This window comes from Phacochoerus africanus, chromosome 4 (assembly GCF_016906955.1).
Source record: "Phacochoerus africanus isolate WHEZ1 chromosome 4, ROS_Pafr_v1, whole genome shotgun sequence".
Taxonomy (NCBI): Eukaryota; Metazoa; Chordata; class Mammalia; order Artiodactyla; family Suidae; genus Phacochoerus; species Phacochoerus africanus.
In genome coordinates, this window is record NC_062547.1 from 84514027 (window position 1) to 84533114 (window position 19088).

General features: G+C 36.7%; 1 protein-coding gene across 2 annotated transcripts in view; it reads right to left on the bottom strand.

Moving 5' to 3' along the window:
- The window catches only part of CERT1 (ceramide transporter 1), a 124127-nt gene that overhangs the window by 49969 nt on the left and 55070 nt on the right, over window positions 1-19088 (bottom strand). For both annotated transcript variants that reach the window (XM_047778119.1, XM_047778118.1), the window contains 3 exons: window positions 11362-11469; window positions 9950-10088; window positions 3257-3340 (listed from right to left, as the gene is read on the bottom strand). In XM_047778119.1, the coding sequence (XP_047634075.1) occupies window positions 3257-3340; window positions 9950-10088; window positions 11362-11469 (331 nt within the window). The remainder of the gene's footprint in view (window positions 1-3256; window positions 3341-9949; window positions 10089-11361; window positions 11470-19088) is intronic.

Sequence of the window (19088 nt, forward strand, 5' to 3'; positions counted from 1 at the left end):
CCACTCCCGGGCATCTATCCAAAGAAAACCATAACTTGAAAAGCCATGTACCCCAATGTTCACTGCAGGTACAATAGCCAAGACATGGAAGCAACCTAAATGTCCACTGACAGAGAAGTGGATATAGAAGACATGGTACATACACACAATGGAATATTACTCAGCCATAAAAAGAATGAAATAATGGCATTTCCAACAACATGGATAGACCTAGAAAGTATCATGCTAAGTGAAGTTAGTCAGACAGTGAGACACAAATATCATATGCTATCACTTATATTAGAATCTAAGAAAGAGACACAAATGAACTTATTTGCAGAACAGAAAAAGACTCACAGACTCTGAAAAATTTATGGTTACCAAAAGGATCAGATTATGGGGGAGGAAGGACTGGAGGTTTGGAATGGAAATGTTCTAAAATTAGGTTGTGATGATGGCTGTACAACTATAAATATAATAAAATTCACTGAATTAAAAAAAGACTATTGTAGCTACTCTGGGTCATTTGTATTACCACATGAACTTTAGAACTAGCTTGTTCACTTTTGGAAAAAAAAAAAAATCCACCTAGGATTTTGGTAAAGACTGGATTGAATCTACAGGTCAACTTGGGTAATACTAAATTTTTAACGAAATTAAGCCATCTGATCCATGAACGTGGGAAATCTTTCCATCTATTTAGGTCATCTTTAATTTTTTCAATAATGTTTTGCGGTCTTCAGAGTATAAGGTTTGTGCTTCTTTTGTTATGCTTTTATAAATAAAGCTGCTTCCTTAATTTTACCATCACATTTTTCATTGCTAGTGTACAAGAAATATAATTGATTTTTTGGTATACTGATCTTATATACTGCAATCTTACTGAACTTTATTAGTTTTAATAGTTTTTTAGTGGATTCCTTATGATTTTCTCTATACAAGATAATGGTATGTTCTTTTTGTCTTTCTTTTTTTTTAGGGCCGCGCACCCTCAGTATATGTACTATACCTTTTTTTTTTAAAGACTACATGTTCTATTCACTTCATCAGATTAATCTAATGCTTCTGACTTATTTCTAGAGGTTAACCAGAGAAAGATACTTTCCATCTAAGATGATTATCATCATTTCCATCAACATTAAGAAATACACTATTTTAAACAGTGAATTCCCCAAATGTACTTAAAACATCACTTGTGATTTTAAAAACTGTTCAAATATCTTGTAGGACATTTCTCTAAATGACTTAAATAACCCAGTCTTCTATAACGTGGTTTTAGTCCCTTCAAAAGAGATGTTGGGAGTTCCCACTGTGGCACAGTAGGTTAAGATCTGATGTTGCCACAGCTATGGTGTAGGTCACAGCTATGGCCTGGATTCAACCCTTGGCCTGGGAATTTCCATATGCCATAGGTATGGACTAAAAAGAAAAAAAAAAAAAGATATTGGAGGCTTTCCTAAAAGATGTGTGGAGATCTAGCCAGATCACACTTAAGAGTTAGGTACTGCAAGTACCATATACACTGGGAGGGCTTTTTAACTAGTGGACTTCATCAAATGGTGATCTGCTAATGAAACAGCTTTGTCACGGTGGAACCCTGCAAAATCTCTCAGTCTTTTCTCTACGGCCTTTCAGTGTCTCCAGAGTTATCTTCTAATTTTTATCAGAAAATCCTTGTCTGGTTTTGTATCAGAAAATATATTCTGGAAACATGGTAAGAAAAGGAAGCTGGGGATTGCATCTTTCAGTATACAGACTTCCATTTAGTCTTTGGTTAGCAGAGTTCTTAGAGATAAGCAGAAAACTAAGGCTGTTAGATTTTAATAATCAGCATGTATGTTTCTATTTAATCACTTTATTGACAGGCCAATATACCTATCTTTTGCTGTGCTTGGTATTCCTGAATCTAAAACTCTGCAGTTCCATTCCTACAGAAAATAAGCTTCCATTCTCTTTTGGCGAATACAGATGGGATAGTGGAGTGTAAGTGAAATGGTGGAACATTGGATCCGAGAGTTTTACATCTTCTTTCAATAATTTTTCCAATATCCAAATGAAATCTTATTTCTATTAAAGCAGATTACTCACTGTGAAATTAAAATATAATAGAAAGAACTGTACCAAAATAATCCTCTAATTTCATAAAGACATACATATCTGGATGACTCAATAAGGTTGAACATTTCAGACCCAACTTATAAGGAGAACTTTGTAATTAGACAGTATATTACATAATTGAGAACAGAGGGGGTTATAAAAAAGAAGAGAACCATGATGAAAATAAGAAAGAAGAAGAAGAAAGACGGAAAAGGTGGGGAAAAGAAGCATTAGATTTTAATATCTGTATCTGAATATTCCCAAATGATTTCTGAAATATGGAAATTTTATGTATATAACACTAAAAAGTTATTTGAAAATATACCACAGACACTGATTTTACTTCACATTCTTTCATAACATCAGCAAAAATAAGCAGAATTAAATTATTTTTTTCACAAAGATTTATTTGTAACTTAAAAAAAATTTTAGAAATTCTCAGGCTAGCTTTTTCTTAGGATATATTAAAAGAAAGCATTTGAGCATCTGACTATGAATTGCAGTTTGTCACACTGCCCCCCTCCAACTGCGCATCATACATAGGTTCCAAATATAAGTGATACTATGCAATATTTATCCTTAGTTTATTTCTCTCAGCATAATGCCTTCCAGGTTCATCCACGTTGTTGCAAAACGTAGGTTTATAAGGAACAATTAAGAACTCCATTTCATGGGTTAGCCCTTATAAACAGAACAACCATTAATAAACTGATAAATGAAATAAGCCATCTTGCTCCTGAGTCTATAAACAAATGTGCTGTAAAATCAGAGCTATTTCAATATATTTTTTTTAACAATACTGATTATATACTTTTCAACACCAGGTTACCAACTGGAAAGAGAAAAGAACATTAAACAGAAAGAAATACACTCTAAAGAAACATTCAAGTTCATTACAATGTCTCCTCCCTAAGAAATACTCCTTCAGTACTAGAAACTTATTCTATAAAACATGGCTGAAATAAATGGGCCAGTGTCTGAAACTTACAGAATGAGTGTTTGTCAGATGAGCTGTTATATTATTTAATATCATAATGTCTTTTCCTAGAAGAAACTTCCACTTTCCAGCTTAAAATTTTTATTTAACTACTCCATTAGATAATTATTCTTATTATATAGTGAGCTATATTATTTAGCAAGTTTATTTTACCCAACAGAGGAGGAAAATTTTACTACTTACCCTTTTCCTTACTGCCATTGGTGTTATGCAAGAAGTCTCCATCAGAACGTGTTGTAGGAAAGTCATCTTCATCATCTTCTACCACTAAATAAAATATATTTAAGAATATTAAGATGAAAGCACATATAAACTAATCAGTTTATTATTATGTTCAACTGTGTCAATATACTCTGGATCCTGTGAGTAAATGATCTTATTCATCTTTGATTTGCAGCGCTTATCAAGGTATGCCCAATAAATATGCTGTGGAATGTCTTTAAATGACTTATTATAAAAACTGTACCCCTTCTCATTTGTGTAAGGGATGGTACTGAGATGTGAATTATTTCATCTTTTGGTCTTTCTATCTCCCTATCTCGGGGAGATTTTCTAATTCTATCTGAGGCCTACAAAGGCTGAAGAGGATGGTAAGAGGCTAACTTACACGCAGCAGATGCTTTATCTTGCCTCTAGGACATGCAGGGAAAATATAATGAGACTTACAGATGTGATATCAATTTTAATTCATTTCAAAGTGTCTGTGCCTAAACATCCCCCCACCCCTTTTTTCTTTTCTTTTCTTCTTTTTTTTTTTTTAAGGGCCAAACCTGTGGCACAAGGAAGTTCCCAGGCTACGGGTGGAACTGGAGCTGAAGCTGCTGGCCTACACTACAACCACAGCAACGCCAGATCTGAGCCGCATCTGTGACTTACACTGCAGCTCGAGGCAATGCTGGATCCTTAACCCAACAAGCAAGGCCAGGGGTCAAATCTGCGTCCTCACAGACATTACTGTCAGGTTCTTAACCTGCTAAGCCACAACAGGAATGCCTGGACTCTTAACTTAGTTGCAGAAAACAGAGAATCCTGTGTTCCTCTACACACCTCTTTCTTCTATGTACTATCCTTTTATCTGCTTCCTAAGAGATGTTAATCCTCTGCTCTACATATTTCGCTTCCTTTTTTTTTAGTTCTTTTTTTCTTGTCTTTTGTCTTTTTAGGGTCGCACCCGAGGCATATGAAAGTTCCCAGGCTAGAGGTCTAATCAGAGCTACAGCTGCCGGCCTATACCACAGACACAGCAACTCAGAATCCAAGCCACATCTCTGACCTACATCACAGCTCAAGGCAATACCGGATCTTTAACCCCACTGAGCCAGGCCAGGGCTCAAACCCGAGTCCTCATGGCTACTAGTCAGTGGGGTTCATTAACCACTGAGCCACGATGGGAACTCCCATATTTCCCTTCTGAGTGCAAATTTCTAAACCTCAGCCCCCAACCTTATTCTCCACTTTCTAAAGGCTTCTTTAGTTTATTATCTTTTCAGGAACTCCCTTTCTGTATCAGAAACTTTAATTCTGAACTAGTCTTACTTCTTGGCTATATTTCTTTACCTCAGGAGTCATTTGGCTCTATAAGGAACATTTCATCTATTTTGACTCTCTTTGCAATGAATGCAAAGACCACTCCTGGTCCTTGTTCTTTCCTTTAACTAAATGGTAGGAATCACTATGGAAAATATCTTTTTTCTGTACTGACATTTTCTAATTACTGGGCTATTTCATTTTTTCATCATCTGAAAATTTTACACTCATTTATAACAAGCTTTGCAAATCATAAGCTGCTATTATCTACTAAAAGCTACCATTTTCTTTCTTTTTTCTTTTTTGCTTTATAGGGCCACACCTGTGGCATATGGAAGTTCCCATGCTAGAAAGTAAAGCTACAGCTGACAGCCTATGCCACAGACATAGCAACGTGCGATCCGAGCCGAGTCTGTGACCTACAACACAGCTCATGGGAAAGGCCAGATCCTTAACACACTGAGAAAGGCCAGGAATCAAATCTGCGTCCTCATGGATACTACTGTAACCGAGCAGGACCCTGTGAGGCCTTCCCAGAGTGACCCCCCACTCATGTCCTCCACTTGGCTTTTCATCTATAGAAAAACTTCAAGTCAAAGAACCAATTTAATCAGGGAAGTGAAAAATGCAGAGAAAAAAGAAAACAGTAATAATAATTCACCCATTCAACAAAGTCAAGGAACTTCAGTTCTTCAAAGACTATAGATAATGTTCTGAGCCACGTCCTTGAAGCTGTTTGCAGGTGCTGAATCCCCCCACCTCGTGGAAGAAGTCAACTGCTGCCCAAAAATACAGAGACCCTAGACCAGTTGGAACCAGAAGGTTGGTGATGCTCCCGATTATCTCACCACCCACCAATCAGGAAAATGTCTGTGAGCATATCACGCCCTGCTCCTCAAACACTGTAAGACTCCTCACTTCCCCCTCTAAGAGGGGGAAAAGTCCTTGAGGCACTAGTCTGCTGTGTTCCCCTCTTTGCCTGGTCAATTAAAGTTTCTTTTTCTGTTTCCTCCAACTCTGACTCCCCCGTGTTTCTATTTGGCATCGGTGCACAGAGGCAGCCAAAATTTCAGCAACACTATTCGGGTTCCTTACCACTGAGGAACTCCTATTTTATTTCCTAACAGAGAGCCGAAATGAATATCCAACTGACATTTTTCTCTTCCCTGGGCATCATTCCTGCTTCAATATTCACAGTGAGGCCTTTGCAAACACCACAGTTCCAAGATTAATCAAATTCCCAGATTCTGTGGATCTTCATCTTCTCATCAATAGTTTGCAAATATGGTCATTTCAAAGAAATTAACGAACATGACACTGCTCTGATTTTAAATCATTACTTGCCATCACACAAGATCCTGACCTTCACTCAATACTACTCTGATTAACTGCTCTTAAATAACACTAAAAGGTCTGCATTTCACTCATCTACTTAGTATCTACTTTGGGTTACTAAGGATTCACCTTAATATCCATAATCATCCAACAGCCTAGTACTACCAAACAGGGATTTCCAACCTTCTTTTTCTAGCCAATACTCAATATATACAACTGATGAAAACAAGAACTGCCCTGGCTAAAAGAGTAGCCTTCTCCACTTTCTTCCCAACCAAGCACTCCTTGTCCATTGTTGAGGCACCTTTAAGGGATATCTGACATGGTTTGAAACTACTGTCCTAAGACAAATACCCCACCCCAATCAGAGTGTCTCCCTTACCAATACTCAACTCTATTATGCTAAATTCCACCTTTGGATCTTGCACATTCCTGCTTTCCTTATCCCAATAATGCAAATTAATCAAATTAATAATAGCAGCTATTACTTATTTACTGATTTTTTTGCTATTAAGCACAGGGCTAATGTACATATCCTCTTTTAATTCTCACAATCATATGTGCTGGATACAATATCTATGTTACAGAAGAAAAGGATACGGAGAACTGTAATATACTTCAAGTCATTAAACTAATAATGAATAGAAGAGGAAGAGTAGAACCGTTACTTTTAATATGGTGTGAATGTCTTGTTTTAAAATCAAACAGTATGTTTAGGTCAGAGATATTATTTTCTACTTCTTGAATCCCAGAGTATTTAGAACTAAATGGTTAATTAAATTTTATTCAAGTGTTTATGTGTGGGGTGGCGGGTGGCGGGTGGGTGAGGCTATGAGGTTAAGTCAGCCTTACTAGCAATTCTGATACTGATCTATAGTTGAAATAGGAAATCATGGTCCATATTCTTATTTTACCTTTGCCCAGCATGTATTCTTAAAAATATGATTTCTTACAATAGCCATTTAGAGGGAAATCAGCTGTTATAGGCTGAACTGTGCCCCCCACCAAATTCATGTTGAAGTTCTAAGCCTCCTGTACCCCAAAATGTGACCGTATTTGGAGACAGGGTCTTTACAGAGGTATCGAATCAAAATGAGGTTATGATGGTGGGCCCTAAATGACCAGTGTCTCTTATAAGAGGAGGAAATTTGGACATAAACATTTATGGAGGGAAGATGATGTGACGACACAGAGAGAAGATGGTCATCTATAAGTCAAGGAGAAAGGCCTAGAACAGATCCTTTCCTCATGGCCCTCAGAAGAAACCAAACTTGCCAAAACCTTGATCACACCTTTTTAGTCTCCAGAACTCTGAGGAAATAAATTTCTATTGTTTAAGCCACCCAGTCTGTAGAGTACTTTGGTGATGGCAGCCCTAGTAAACTAATACATTAGTCTACCACTGGTGTGATATATTCAAACATGAGTAATGTTTAAAAATATTTTTCATGGATTTCCCCTTGTGGCTCAGCAGGTTAAGAACCTGACTAGTATCCATAAGAATGCAGGTTTGATCCGTGGCCTTGCTCAGTGCGTTAAGGATCTGGCGTTGCTGCAATCTGCAGCACAGGTCGCAGATGCTGCTTGGATCCATCATTGCTGGGGCTGTGGTGTAGGCTGGCAGCTGCAGCTCTGACTTGGCCCCAAGCCTGGGAACTTTCATATGCTGCGGTGTAGCCATAAAAAGAAAAAAACGGGAGTTCCCGTCGTGGCGCAGTGGTTAACGAATCCGACTAGGAACCATGAGGTTGTGGGTTTGGTCCCTGCCCTTGCTCAGTGGGTTAACGATCCGGCGTTGCCGTGAGCTGTGGTGTAGGTTGTAGACGTGGCTCGGATCCCGAGTTGCTGTGGCTCTGGCGTAGGCCAGTGGCTACAGCTTTGATTTGACCCCTAGCCTGGGAACCTCCATATGCCGCGGGAGCGGCCCAAGAAATAGCAAAAAGACAAAAAAAAAAGAGAAAAAAACATTTTTTTTTTTTTTTTTCCAAATCATCTACACGGCCTGGTTATTATTGCATCTCAACTTCCACTCCATCCCCCATCGCTCTTGTCCTTAAAATGCTACATATTATTGGTGTGGATCATTTTAAAATAAACAAGGAATACAAATCTGTATACATCCTATTTGGTTTAAAGGGTTTTTTGCAAGGAAATGAAAGCTGATGTATAATGTCTAATTTCATTTTTTTTAAAAAAAGCATATATGGTTTTTTGTTTTTGTCTTGGGGGGGGGGGTTTGTCTGTGCCCACATCATGGTGGAAGTTCCTAGGCCACTGAGCGAACCTATGCCACAGAAGAGACCCAAGCCAGTGACAACGCTGGATTCCTTAACCTGCTACACCACAAGGGGGCGCCCCATGTTTTTTTTAATTAATGAAAAATAGAAGTTCAACCGTCTTTATTTTTAGAGAAATAAACAGCGAATGTTAAAGAACCAAAAATTTAAAGTGTATTGAATATAAAGAACCTTAAGGTTACTTTAGACGAAATTAAGTACTTTAAAAGATATACGGGCTCTTCTCTGGCAAAGATGGAATAACAGGTAAAGAATTAATCTTCCAGTGTGAAACTAAAAAACACAGACAAAACACATGAAACGATAGTTTTCAAGACACTGGGTATTAGACAACGAAGGACACTGATCCTTAAGAGTTGGGGCACAAATGATGCGAGTTCCAGCTTATTGCCATGGAAGAATTTCCAAGTTGTAGACTAAGGAGAAACACAGGGTGAGCCTGGTAGACTTTCTGAGGTGAGGAAATACAGCTGAGAATCTAGAGATAAAGACCATTAGAGTTCACAAGGCAGAATGTTGGGAGGAGAGAGCTGTGCAGAGAGGGGACTCTGGAGATGGGGAGACGGTCCCCCTGAGTATGCAGTTGAGTACCAACAGCACATACAAGTTGAGAGAACTACAGAGGTCACAGAATCATCTGAAAGGATCCCAGGGAAGAGTACCCAAAGCCTACATGGGGCAGGGGAAGTACCTCTTCCTAGAATGCAAACCTGGAATAATCCACAAGGAATTGGCTAGAGAACGCTAATATCTTGCCTCAGGAGTGGAAAGAAATGGAAATACATTAATTCTAAAGTTCTCATACTATAGAAGTGGTACTTGAAGGTAGAATAAGTTAAATATACATACTATAAACCCTAAAGTAGCCACTATAATAATAGAGTTTAACTAAAAAGCCAACAAAGAAGATCAAAAGAAGGCAGAAAAAGGGAACAAAGAAAAGACAAAAAGAATATGAACTCTGATCAAATACATTTAATAAGACCAAGAAACGAAACCATGTCAGGCAACCTAGTTATACTGGGAATGAACTTAATGAGCACTATTTAGTAATAGTGCTATGAATCATTTATTTTTGCCTACACAACAAATTAAGAGAAATAATAAAGAATATATAGATATTGGCAACATCACTAACATTTCTAGCAGCAACAAAGGAGAAGTAATTTAACAATTCACATCATAAGTTAACTAAAGATCATTTATCTCGCAGAACATCTAAAAATTACTTTTATATGTATACGTAGCTCCATTATTTACTTATTCTGTAAGCAAAAGGCCAGAGGAAAGGAGGGAGACAGAAGGAGAGAGGTAGTGGGAGAGGAAGAGGAGGAAGAGGAAGGGAGCAAAAGATCGACTGATTTCACACCTGGAGGATTTAACATAAAGATACGCTTGTTTCTGAGATTCATCATAGGGTACACTTATTAGACATAATCACATCAAATGCCCAATATTATCAAGATGATATTATATTTTTTTAATGGAATAAAAAACCACTTTAAAATCTTCAATGATATCTGGTATGAGTGATCAAATTAAAAGGATATGTTATTAAAATGTAAAAGTTATGTGGATAATAAAATCTGCTACATTAGGGGTGTGCAGCAAAAGTGACTATAATTACCTTATCACTTAAAGACATTACCCTTTACCATCAAGAGGCTTTAAATCCATTCATTCTCCAAGTAAAAATTGTGGTAATAGCCTAATTAACCTTTATCCCTTTGAAGTTCATCCTTGGAGACAGCATCAGCACAGGCATCAAAGTACTTCTGTAGAGTATCAACTTGTCTACATAGGATATCTCTAAAGGTTTCCATTTCAGCCAATTTCTCACGTAAACTGTGGCCTTTCTGCAAAACACAAAAAGGGAGGATATAATCCAAGTTAACAAAACCAGAATTTATATAGTCCCACAGTATTTCATCACCTTTTAAGGTTTATACCTTACTACTGAGGGTATCGGGTAGGGAGAGCTGTCAAGTTTAATGTAATACTTCCAGAGACAGATTTGAAGCTAATTAAAGGCTTGGAGGTGATAAGCCTGAGGAAATGAGAGCAATAAGCCCAATAACTTGTTACTGAAACATATATTTTCAAATTAAACACTGTGAGAAAATACTGTCAAAAGATTTTAAAACGGGCAAAAAAAATTACTAGGTGTCCTTTGCAAAGAGTAGTGAGGGTCGTCTACGGAAGGTATGGTCTTACCATATACAAGTCTTTTATTTTATTGCATTTGAGCTATTTTATAACTCTTTTATGTAGTAGAAAACTGAGAGCAGTGTAAATAATTCTCATCCATGGAGATGCACATGAACTTTATCCAGTGGAAGTATATTGGTTACTAATCTGTGAATACTGATCAGTTTTGCATATATTAGCAAAATCACTTCAGCATTCTTCAGATTCTCCTTTGAGCTACCTTTCTTCCTTTCTCTCTCTCTCTCTTTTTTTTTTTGCTTTTTAGGGCTGCACCTGCAACATATGGAAGTTACCAGGCTAGGGGCTGAATCTGAGCTGCAGCTACCAGCCTATGCCACTGCCACAGAACAACAGTCCCAGCTGCATCTGCAACCTACACCACAGCTCACAGCAATACCAGATTCTTAACCCACCGAGCAAGGTCAGGGATCGAAACCGCATCTCCATGGACACTAGTCAGATTCATTTCTGCTGCACCACAACGGGAGCTCCCCACCTTTCTTTTTTTTTTAGATCTTATTTCATGAAATAGAATCTGTGACGTGTGTTCATTTTATTTGTATGAATCATGATTTTATCCCTTAAAAAAATACTCTGGGAGTTACCCTGTGGTATGGTGTGTTAAGGGTTCTGCATTGTCACTGCAACAGCTTGGGCCACTGCAATGGCACGGGTCTGATTCCTGGCCTGGGAACTTCCACATACCACAGACATGGTCAACCCTCCCCTCGAAAAGGGGAAAAAAAGAAAACAAAACAAAAACCCCAAAAAACAAACAAGAAAAACTCTGCTGCAACAACTTCAAATAAGTTACGTTGAAGAAAAATTCTTTCAAAAGACTATCAAATAAGTTCTTTTTGCAACATGCAGTAGTAAACTGAATTGATTTAACCTTAACTTCAAGCATTCACAACCACAAACCTTGAATGAAGAGGTGGATGTTGCAGAATAGCCACTTGCTCCAGACACCAGTGACACCATTGAGCCATGTCGACGCAAGCTTGATTCAGATCCATATCCAGATTCAGTCTAAAAAGTAAAGCAAACTACATGAAAAGAAGGAAATAAAAAATATCATCACAAGAAAAAAATTTTTTTAACTATGTGAGGTGGTAGATGTTAAGTATCCAATTATTTTGTTGTAAACCTTAAACTGATACAATGTTACCAATTATATCTCAACAAAATTGGAAAAATACTTAAGAGAAAACAAAATTTTTCCTAGGTTACTGTAACAATAACTAGCAATTTGAGTTCACTCAAAAAAGGCAACCCACTTCCCTAAGCAATGCCTTTCGATTCATAATCTCCATTTAATTTAAAAATGTACTGAATACCAAGTGCATGCTGGGCAAGTGGACAAAAAAGAGTTTAATAGAAAAACTACCTAGAGTAGGCAAATACATAGACAAAAAGTGCAATAGTGGTTACCATGGGGCTAGTAAGAGGGGAGAGTAAAGAATGAGAATTTACTAGGTAGAGAGTTAGAGCTGAAGAAGATGAAAAAGTTCTGGAGATGGATGGTGGTGAAGGCTGAACAACAGTGTGAATATGCTTAATGTCACAGAATTGTACACTTAAAAATAGCTAAAATGATAGGTTATTATGCATATTTTACCACAATAAAAAATACAGTAAAACAGGGACAAAAAAGGGGAAAACTTCCAGTACTATTTCTTTATAGATGAATCACCTATTTTGACACAGCTCAAATATCACTGATCAATGAAGCCTTTCCTATTATTCCAGGTAGATTATCTCAGTATTCTCAACCATTATTAACATATCATGATTATGGCATTTACCACTCAATTTTTCTTTCTTTCTTTTTTCTTTTTAGGGCTATGCCTATGGCATATTGAAGTTCTTGGGCTAGGGGCTGGATCAGAACTGCAGCTGCCCTATGTCACAGCCAGAGCAATGTGGGATCCAAGTTGCATCTGCAACCTACACCGCAGCTCACGGCAACATGGGTTCCTTAACCCACTGAGCAAGGCCAGGGATTGAACCCGAATCCTCATGTATACTAGTTCTTAACCTGCTGAGCCATGAAGGGAACTCTACTGCTCAATTTTTATAGTTTACATTTTGCAATTACTCCTGGATTGGACCTTCTGGAAGAAGACTGCATTTTTTCCTATTTTTGTAGCCACCTTGACAGTTCATGACACACAAAAAAATTCCCAATTTTGGCAGTCTACTATGTAATCACACCCTAGAAGATAAGTGAACTCCTTTTGGAATTTAGACTCAGCACTGAGATCTAACTTTGATGGGGTTGGCACTCATTCTAATCAATTTTATATCTCATCCTCCTTAGGAAAATGCACTACGAAAAATGTAGACAATGGAACTTGAACATTAGAAAAAAATAACCTCTAAATACCTAAAACCTGCTCAAGTATTTTGGATCTCTGATTACTTTTTACTGTTTTTTTTTTTTTTAAAGTACCGTGCATAATTTTAATCCTAATCACTAAACTTAAGAGGTAAAATAATAGCTAATCATTTTTGGTATTACATTTAGTGCAGTTTATTTTTATTTTTTATTCATTCATTTTTTTTAGGGTCACACCCACGGCATATGGAAGTTCCCAGGCTAGGGGTCTAATCGGAGCTGTAGCTGCCAGCCTATACCACAGTCACAGCAACGCCAGATCCAAGATGCGTCCGAGACCTACATCACAGCTCACGGCAATGCTGGATCCTTAACGATCTTTAACCCACTGAGCAAGACCAGGGGATCAAACCCGAATCCTCTTGGATGCTAGTCAGAATCGTTTCCGCTGAGCTACGACAGGAACTCCTAGTACAGCTTTTTAAAATTCAAACTTCCAGTACATACTAGTCACAAAGATTCAATGTAAAATTGTCATACTTTTAATGCTTGCTTATAAAAAACAATTTATCTATAAAAGGTACCCAACATGTTCTTAATTCTGAATTTACTAATAAATTGCATATAAACCTAACACTAGATGGAATTAAAGCTCTTCTCCACTCATTACTGTACATCACTCCATATTTCTAGGCAAAGCAATGTTTTACTGATGAAGTAGGTATTTTGGTGTCAGGAAACCTATATACATTGTATATAAATTATACTTCAAAAAATTACCTTAAATGAGAAAAGTAAGCAGACCAGGGTGCACTGAGGGCATGAACCACAAAGAGGTATTTTGGGGAGTATAGGTTACAATTATCAAAGTGTGCAGTTAAAATGGATCCATTTTAAAAATTGTACTTCAAAAAGTAGCTAAAGTAAAAAAGTTAAGCTTGTTTCAATATAACAGAATCCCACCAAAAGAGAATTCTAATTACAGTAATCATACAGTTCATAAAAAAGTGAGAATTCTTATGAAATAATGGAACAAAAGTACTGAGCCAGGTTCCTTAACTGAAATGGCTTTAGTTTCTTCTCATTCCACAATAATGCTAACTTTCTAAATAGAGTGTTTCTACATTTTAATTGTACTGGCTGGCAAAGTTTTTCATTAGTTTTAAATATAGAAGACTGGACAATAGCCAAGATATGGAAGTAACCTAAATGTCCACTGACAGAGGAATGGATAAAGAAGATGTGGTACATATATATAATGAAATATTACTCAGCCATAAAAAAGAATGAAATAATACCATTTGCAGCAACATGGATGGACCTAGAAATTATCACAGTAAGTGAAGTCAAAGACAAACGTCATATGATAACACTTACATATAGAATCTAAAAAAAAAAAGCTTACAAAAGAACTTATTTACAAAACAGAAACAGACTCACAGACTTTGAAAACTAATGGTTACCAAAGGCAAAAGAGGAGAGGAGGAAAAAATTAGGAGTTTGGGATTAACATACACACACTACTATATATAAAATTTATGACAAGAGTTCCTGTCGTGGCTCAGTGGTAACAAACCTGACTAGTATCCATGCAGACGCAGGTTCAACACCTGGCCTTGCTCAGTGGGTTAAGGATCCAGGGTTGCCATGAGATGTGTAAGTTGCAGATGTGGCTCGGATCTTGCATTGCTGTGGCCGCGGCATAGGCGGCAGCTACAACTTTGATTCAACTCCTAGCCTGGGAACTTCCATGTGCCCATTGCTGCAGCCCTACAAAAAAAAAACAAAAAAGCAGACGACCAAGAAGGACCAACAAGTATGGCACAGGGAATGAACACTACTCAATATTCTGTAATAATTTATATTGGAAAAGAATCTGAAAAAGAATATATATATATATATATATATATAATATAAACTGAATCACTTTGCTGTACACCTGAAACTAATACAACATTACAAATCAACTCTAATATAAAATAAAAATTCAAGTTAAAAAAATAAAAACCTATCTAGAGACTAAAAATACAATGTACTTCAAAGTCACTTATTTCAGACACCTATATGTCATTCATTTCTGAACAGAAATTAATCTGGACTAACCATTTAAATACAAAACCAGCCCATAATTTACAATCAAAATTTTATAATATTAAAAACAAATCCTGGATAGTTATTTGAAAAATATTAACACCTAACAATTTGAAATTCAAATCCAAATGAATCTACCCTCTCCATTTACCTGCTTTATATCAACGAGTCCTAAGGAGAGTAAGTCAAAACTTTTAAGATCTGGGGAGTTCCTGCTGTGGCGTAGCAGAAACGAATCAGACTAGGAACCATGAGGTTGCAGGTTCGATCCCTGGCCTTATTCAGTGGATTAAGGATCTGGTGTTGCCATGAGCTGTGGTGTGGGTCGAAGACGCAGCTCGGATCTGGCGTTGCTGGGGCATAGGCCGGCAGCTACAGCTCCGATTCAACCCCTAGCCTAGGAATCTCCCCATGCCGAGGTGCAGCCCTAAAAAGACAAAAGACAAAGTAAAACAAACGCCCTCCCCAACTTTAAGATCTTAAAATATATATGCTACGAAGCTTTACTAAATGTTTTTTGACTACAAAAAAAAAAAAATACTTCTTACATCCCCCCCCCCTTTTTTTTCAGGGTTATTTCAAAACAGTAATATCTCCTTACAATATCATATAGAACAAAAGACTCTACTACAGCAATACTGATGTCGCCATACATTTTAAGTAATGGATAATAAATGAATACTGAGGCTGAGAGTTTATTGTATTTCTACCTCTAATAAAGTTTCACTTAAATAAATCTCATTATATACATCACTCCAAGGAAAAAGAAAACACAGTATATTCATGAACATCAATTCCGTTTTATTCAATTTAAATAATGGGGGTTCATCTGTCATCCCAACTGCACTGAGGTAACTTTAAATATGAATAAAATGTTTAAAATAAATAAATAAAATGCTTAGCAAATATACACATGCGCATGCAAATGAATCTTCACTGTTTAAAAAACTGGTCATTCTGGAAATGTCTGTAATTCTGCCAATGACACTACATTGCATAAAAGATTCTTTTTTTTTGGCCTTTTCTTGGGCCGCTCCCACAGCATATGGAGGTTCCCAGGCTAGGGGTGTAATCGGAGCTGTAGCCACCAGCCTATGCCAGAGCCATAGCAACTTGGCATCCGAGCCTAAACCACAGCTCACGGCAACGGCGGATCCTTAACCCACTGAGCAAGGCCAGGACATCGAACCTGCCACCTCATGGTTCCTAGTCCCATTTGTTAACCACTGTGCTACGACGGGAACTCCTGCATAAAAGATTCTTGATGTCACAATATTTAGAGTGATTTTATGATATAGCCACAAAATGGAGCTATTGAAAATGATTTTGGAGAATGACAAAATAAAAATTTTAAAACCATTTCATTACTTTAAAGGAATAGCTAACTGTATAATTAAGCTTGATTGTCTCTCATTCACATGACATGGCTCTGATTTAGTCCCGAATTTCTCTCAAAAATCTAATCTATCATCAAAGATATCAATATTTTAAAAACACTTTGTCACAGGAGCTAAAAATGATTTTAAAAGATAGTTACAAAATTATTCTGAAAAGTAGCAATGTTGTAAGTAGCAAAATGACATTTGTTTTGGCTTTCAACATGTTCACATCAAAGGTAACAATACTCATCTCGTTTTTGGTTTTTTTTTTTTGGCCACACCTATGGCATGCAGAAGTTCCTGAGCCAGGGATCAAACCCAGGCCACCACAGTGACAATGCTGGATCCTTAAGCCACTGTCCCACCAGGTAACGCTCAACAATACTTATCCTGAATTTCTAAGTTGCTTTTCCTCTGTCTAGCAGCTATTTAAAAGAAGACGTTTTGTTCATAGCAGGAGATTACATCATGAAACAGAAAAGATAATAACTTGAGTTGAAGTATTAAATGTCACAATCCCAAGAACTCATCAGACATTTCCTGGCACTGGGAATTTCTCACTGGCTATGTCTTAGCTGAGGATTTCACTTTCTACACCCATAAGGTGTGCTTTCTGAAGGTGGGTGAGGCAAATTCCCAAGGATAGAAATGGGTCACAACTGATATTCACTGTTGAATCTTCTTATAAAAATCTTAACATGCTTTCAAAATCTCATTGGTATGATTTTGCAGATAATACTTAAAAGGCATGCTGGCTTTTTCTTAATCCCACTCTTCCACAAGAAAAAACTGGAGCTTATTTACAGTCAATATAATTTTGAGGAAGGGGGTCAAACCCATAGCAGGTGGAAGTTCCTGGGCCAGGGATAGAACCTGTGCTACAGCAGTGACCCAAGCCACTACAGTGACAACACTGCATCCTTAACCAGCTGTGCCATAAGAGAACTCCACCAATATAAAATTTTTGAAAATACCAAATGCTATCTAAAATTAATTAACATGGAATTCAAATACATTTACTATAGGAATATTTTCTCCTTTCAATATATATGCTTAAAGATCCCTCACACCAATTGCTTTGCAAAAAAACCCTTTCTTTCTCAAATTTGCAAGTTTGTAAGCAGTATCCCTGAACATGTTTTACATAAACATAAAATGCCATTTTGGTTCAATGAAATACTTACTGGACATATCCTATACGGAACAAAGATTATTATATTTTTAAAATATTACAGTAATGAGACCATATCTTTGGTATAATATTCCTCCTTATTAAAACAAATAAACAAACAAAAACAACCTTTTGCCCACTAGAGGGGGTCAGTAGCATTTTCCAAGCACTGTACTTGGAAAGCTGGTACAAAGGTTACTATTGGTCAAAGTACAACAGTAACCTTCAGATTAATTCTTTTACATGTACTTTCCGTATCTTGATTTTTTGAGAATATTTAAAATTACGATAAACTGAATCATATGGTTCAAAGTTATAAATTTAATAAAGGACCAAAAATGCCTAAAAACTGATTTTAAAAGAAAACTCCAGCAAATTTTATTAACTAAATTTTATTGTTTGGTTCATTCATACAGGAAATAAGCATATATTTTCATTTTGTACAGTCTATCAGCCCATCTAGTCAAAATAACAGTGGTATAAAGAATCTAAGAAAAGGTTGGTTTGCAGCATTTTTTTCACAGCATCTGTCTTGTGAAAAGCTTATTCATTTTCCTAATAACACTCTCCAGCAAGAAGTATAGCAAAAAAACTTAGAAAGAAATTAAGTAACTTCCTCGTGCTGTCAAAAATTATCTATTTTGTGACACAGTCCCTCCATTGTCTCCTTCCATTTTAATTACAGGAAGAGAGAAAACATAAGAGAGATTTTAATGTTAACATAAGTACAACGGAGCATTTACCAGGACCTGAATTTCTGAAATCCGAAAAAAACAACAACAAAACCCAAATAAGCTTGCTTTGTAGTCGGCATTCACTCATTTACTTTCTTTCTGTCTTTCTTTTTTGCTTTTTAGGGCCGCATCTGAGGCAAATGGAAGTTCCAAGGCTAGGGTTGAATTGGAGCTGCGGCTGCTGGCCTGTGCCACTGCCACAGCCATGCCGGATCTTTAACTACAGTGAGAGAGGCCAGGGGTCAAACACACATCCTTAGGGATACTAGTCAGGTTTGTTACCACTGAGCTACAATGGGAACTCCCCACACATTTACTTTCAATATTATAATTTTGAAGCAAATCACATGAGAACCAAGATACTATAACCAAGAGAACAATTTAATCAACAGGATTATGGTTAATAGTATCATAATAAATTAGAGCAACGGCAACAATTTTATTTATGACTATAGGTAATCATAAACATATTATTTGGTATAATAAAGTTTGGCATGACAATTTCACACCTGTAAATATTAAAATTTCATCTTTAAAATGATATGGCTAGTATAGAACTATAATTTTCTATACTAAATCCAATTTTTTAAAAAATTGACTAAAAATGTATATATCCAGTGGAGACCAAATATAAGATAGTCCTTTGTTGAATCCTTTGTTAAGATAAAACATAACACAACTTAACAGAAAAAGAACATTTATAATGTACCCGATGAGGAGAGGTTCAAACTACAATGACTTCCAGAAATTGTAACGCCTCATGAATCAAAGAAATCGTAATGTATATTTAATAAAATGATATTAAAGAAGAGTTTATCCATTTCTAACTGCCTAGAACCCAGCTGCAATACAGTTAACTTCACTGAGTTATTATATTTGCTTAGCCTCTAGATACTTTTCTCAAATCATACTAGTCATTCTTGGTACTAGGAAAC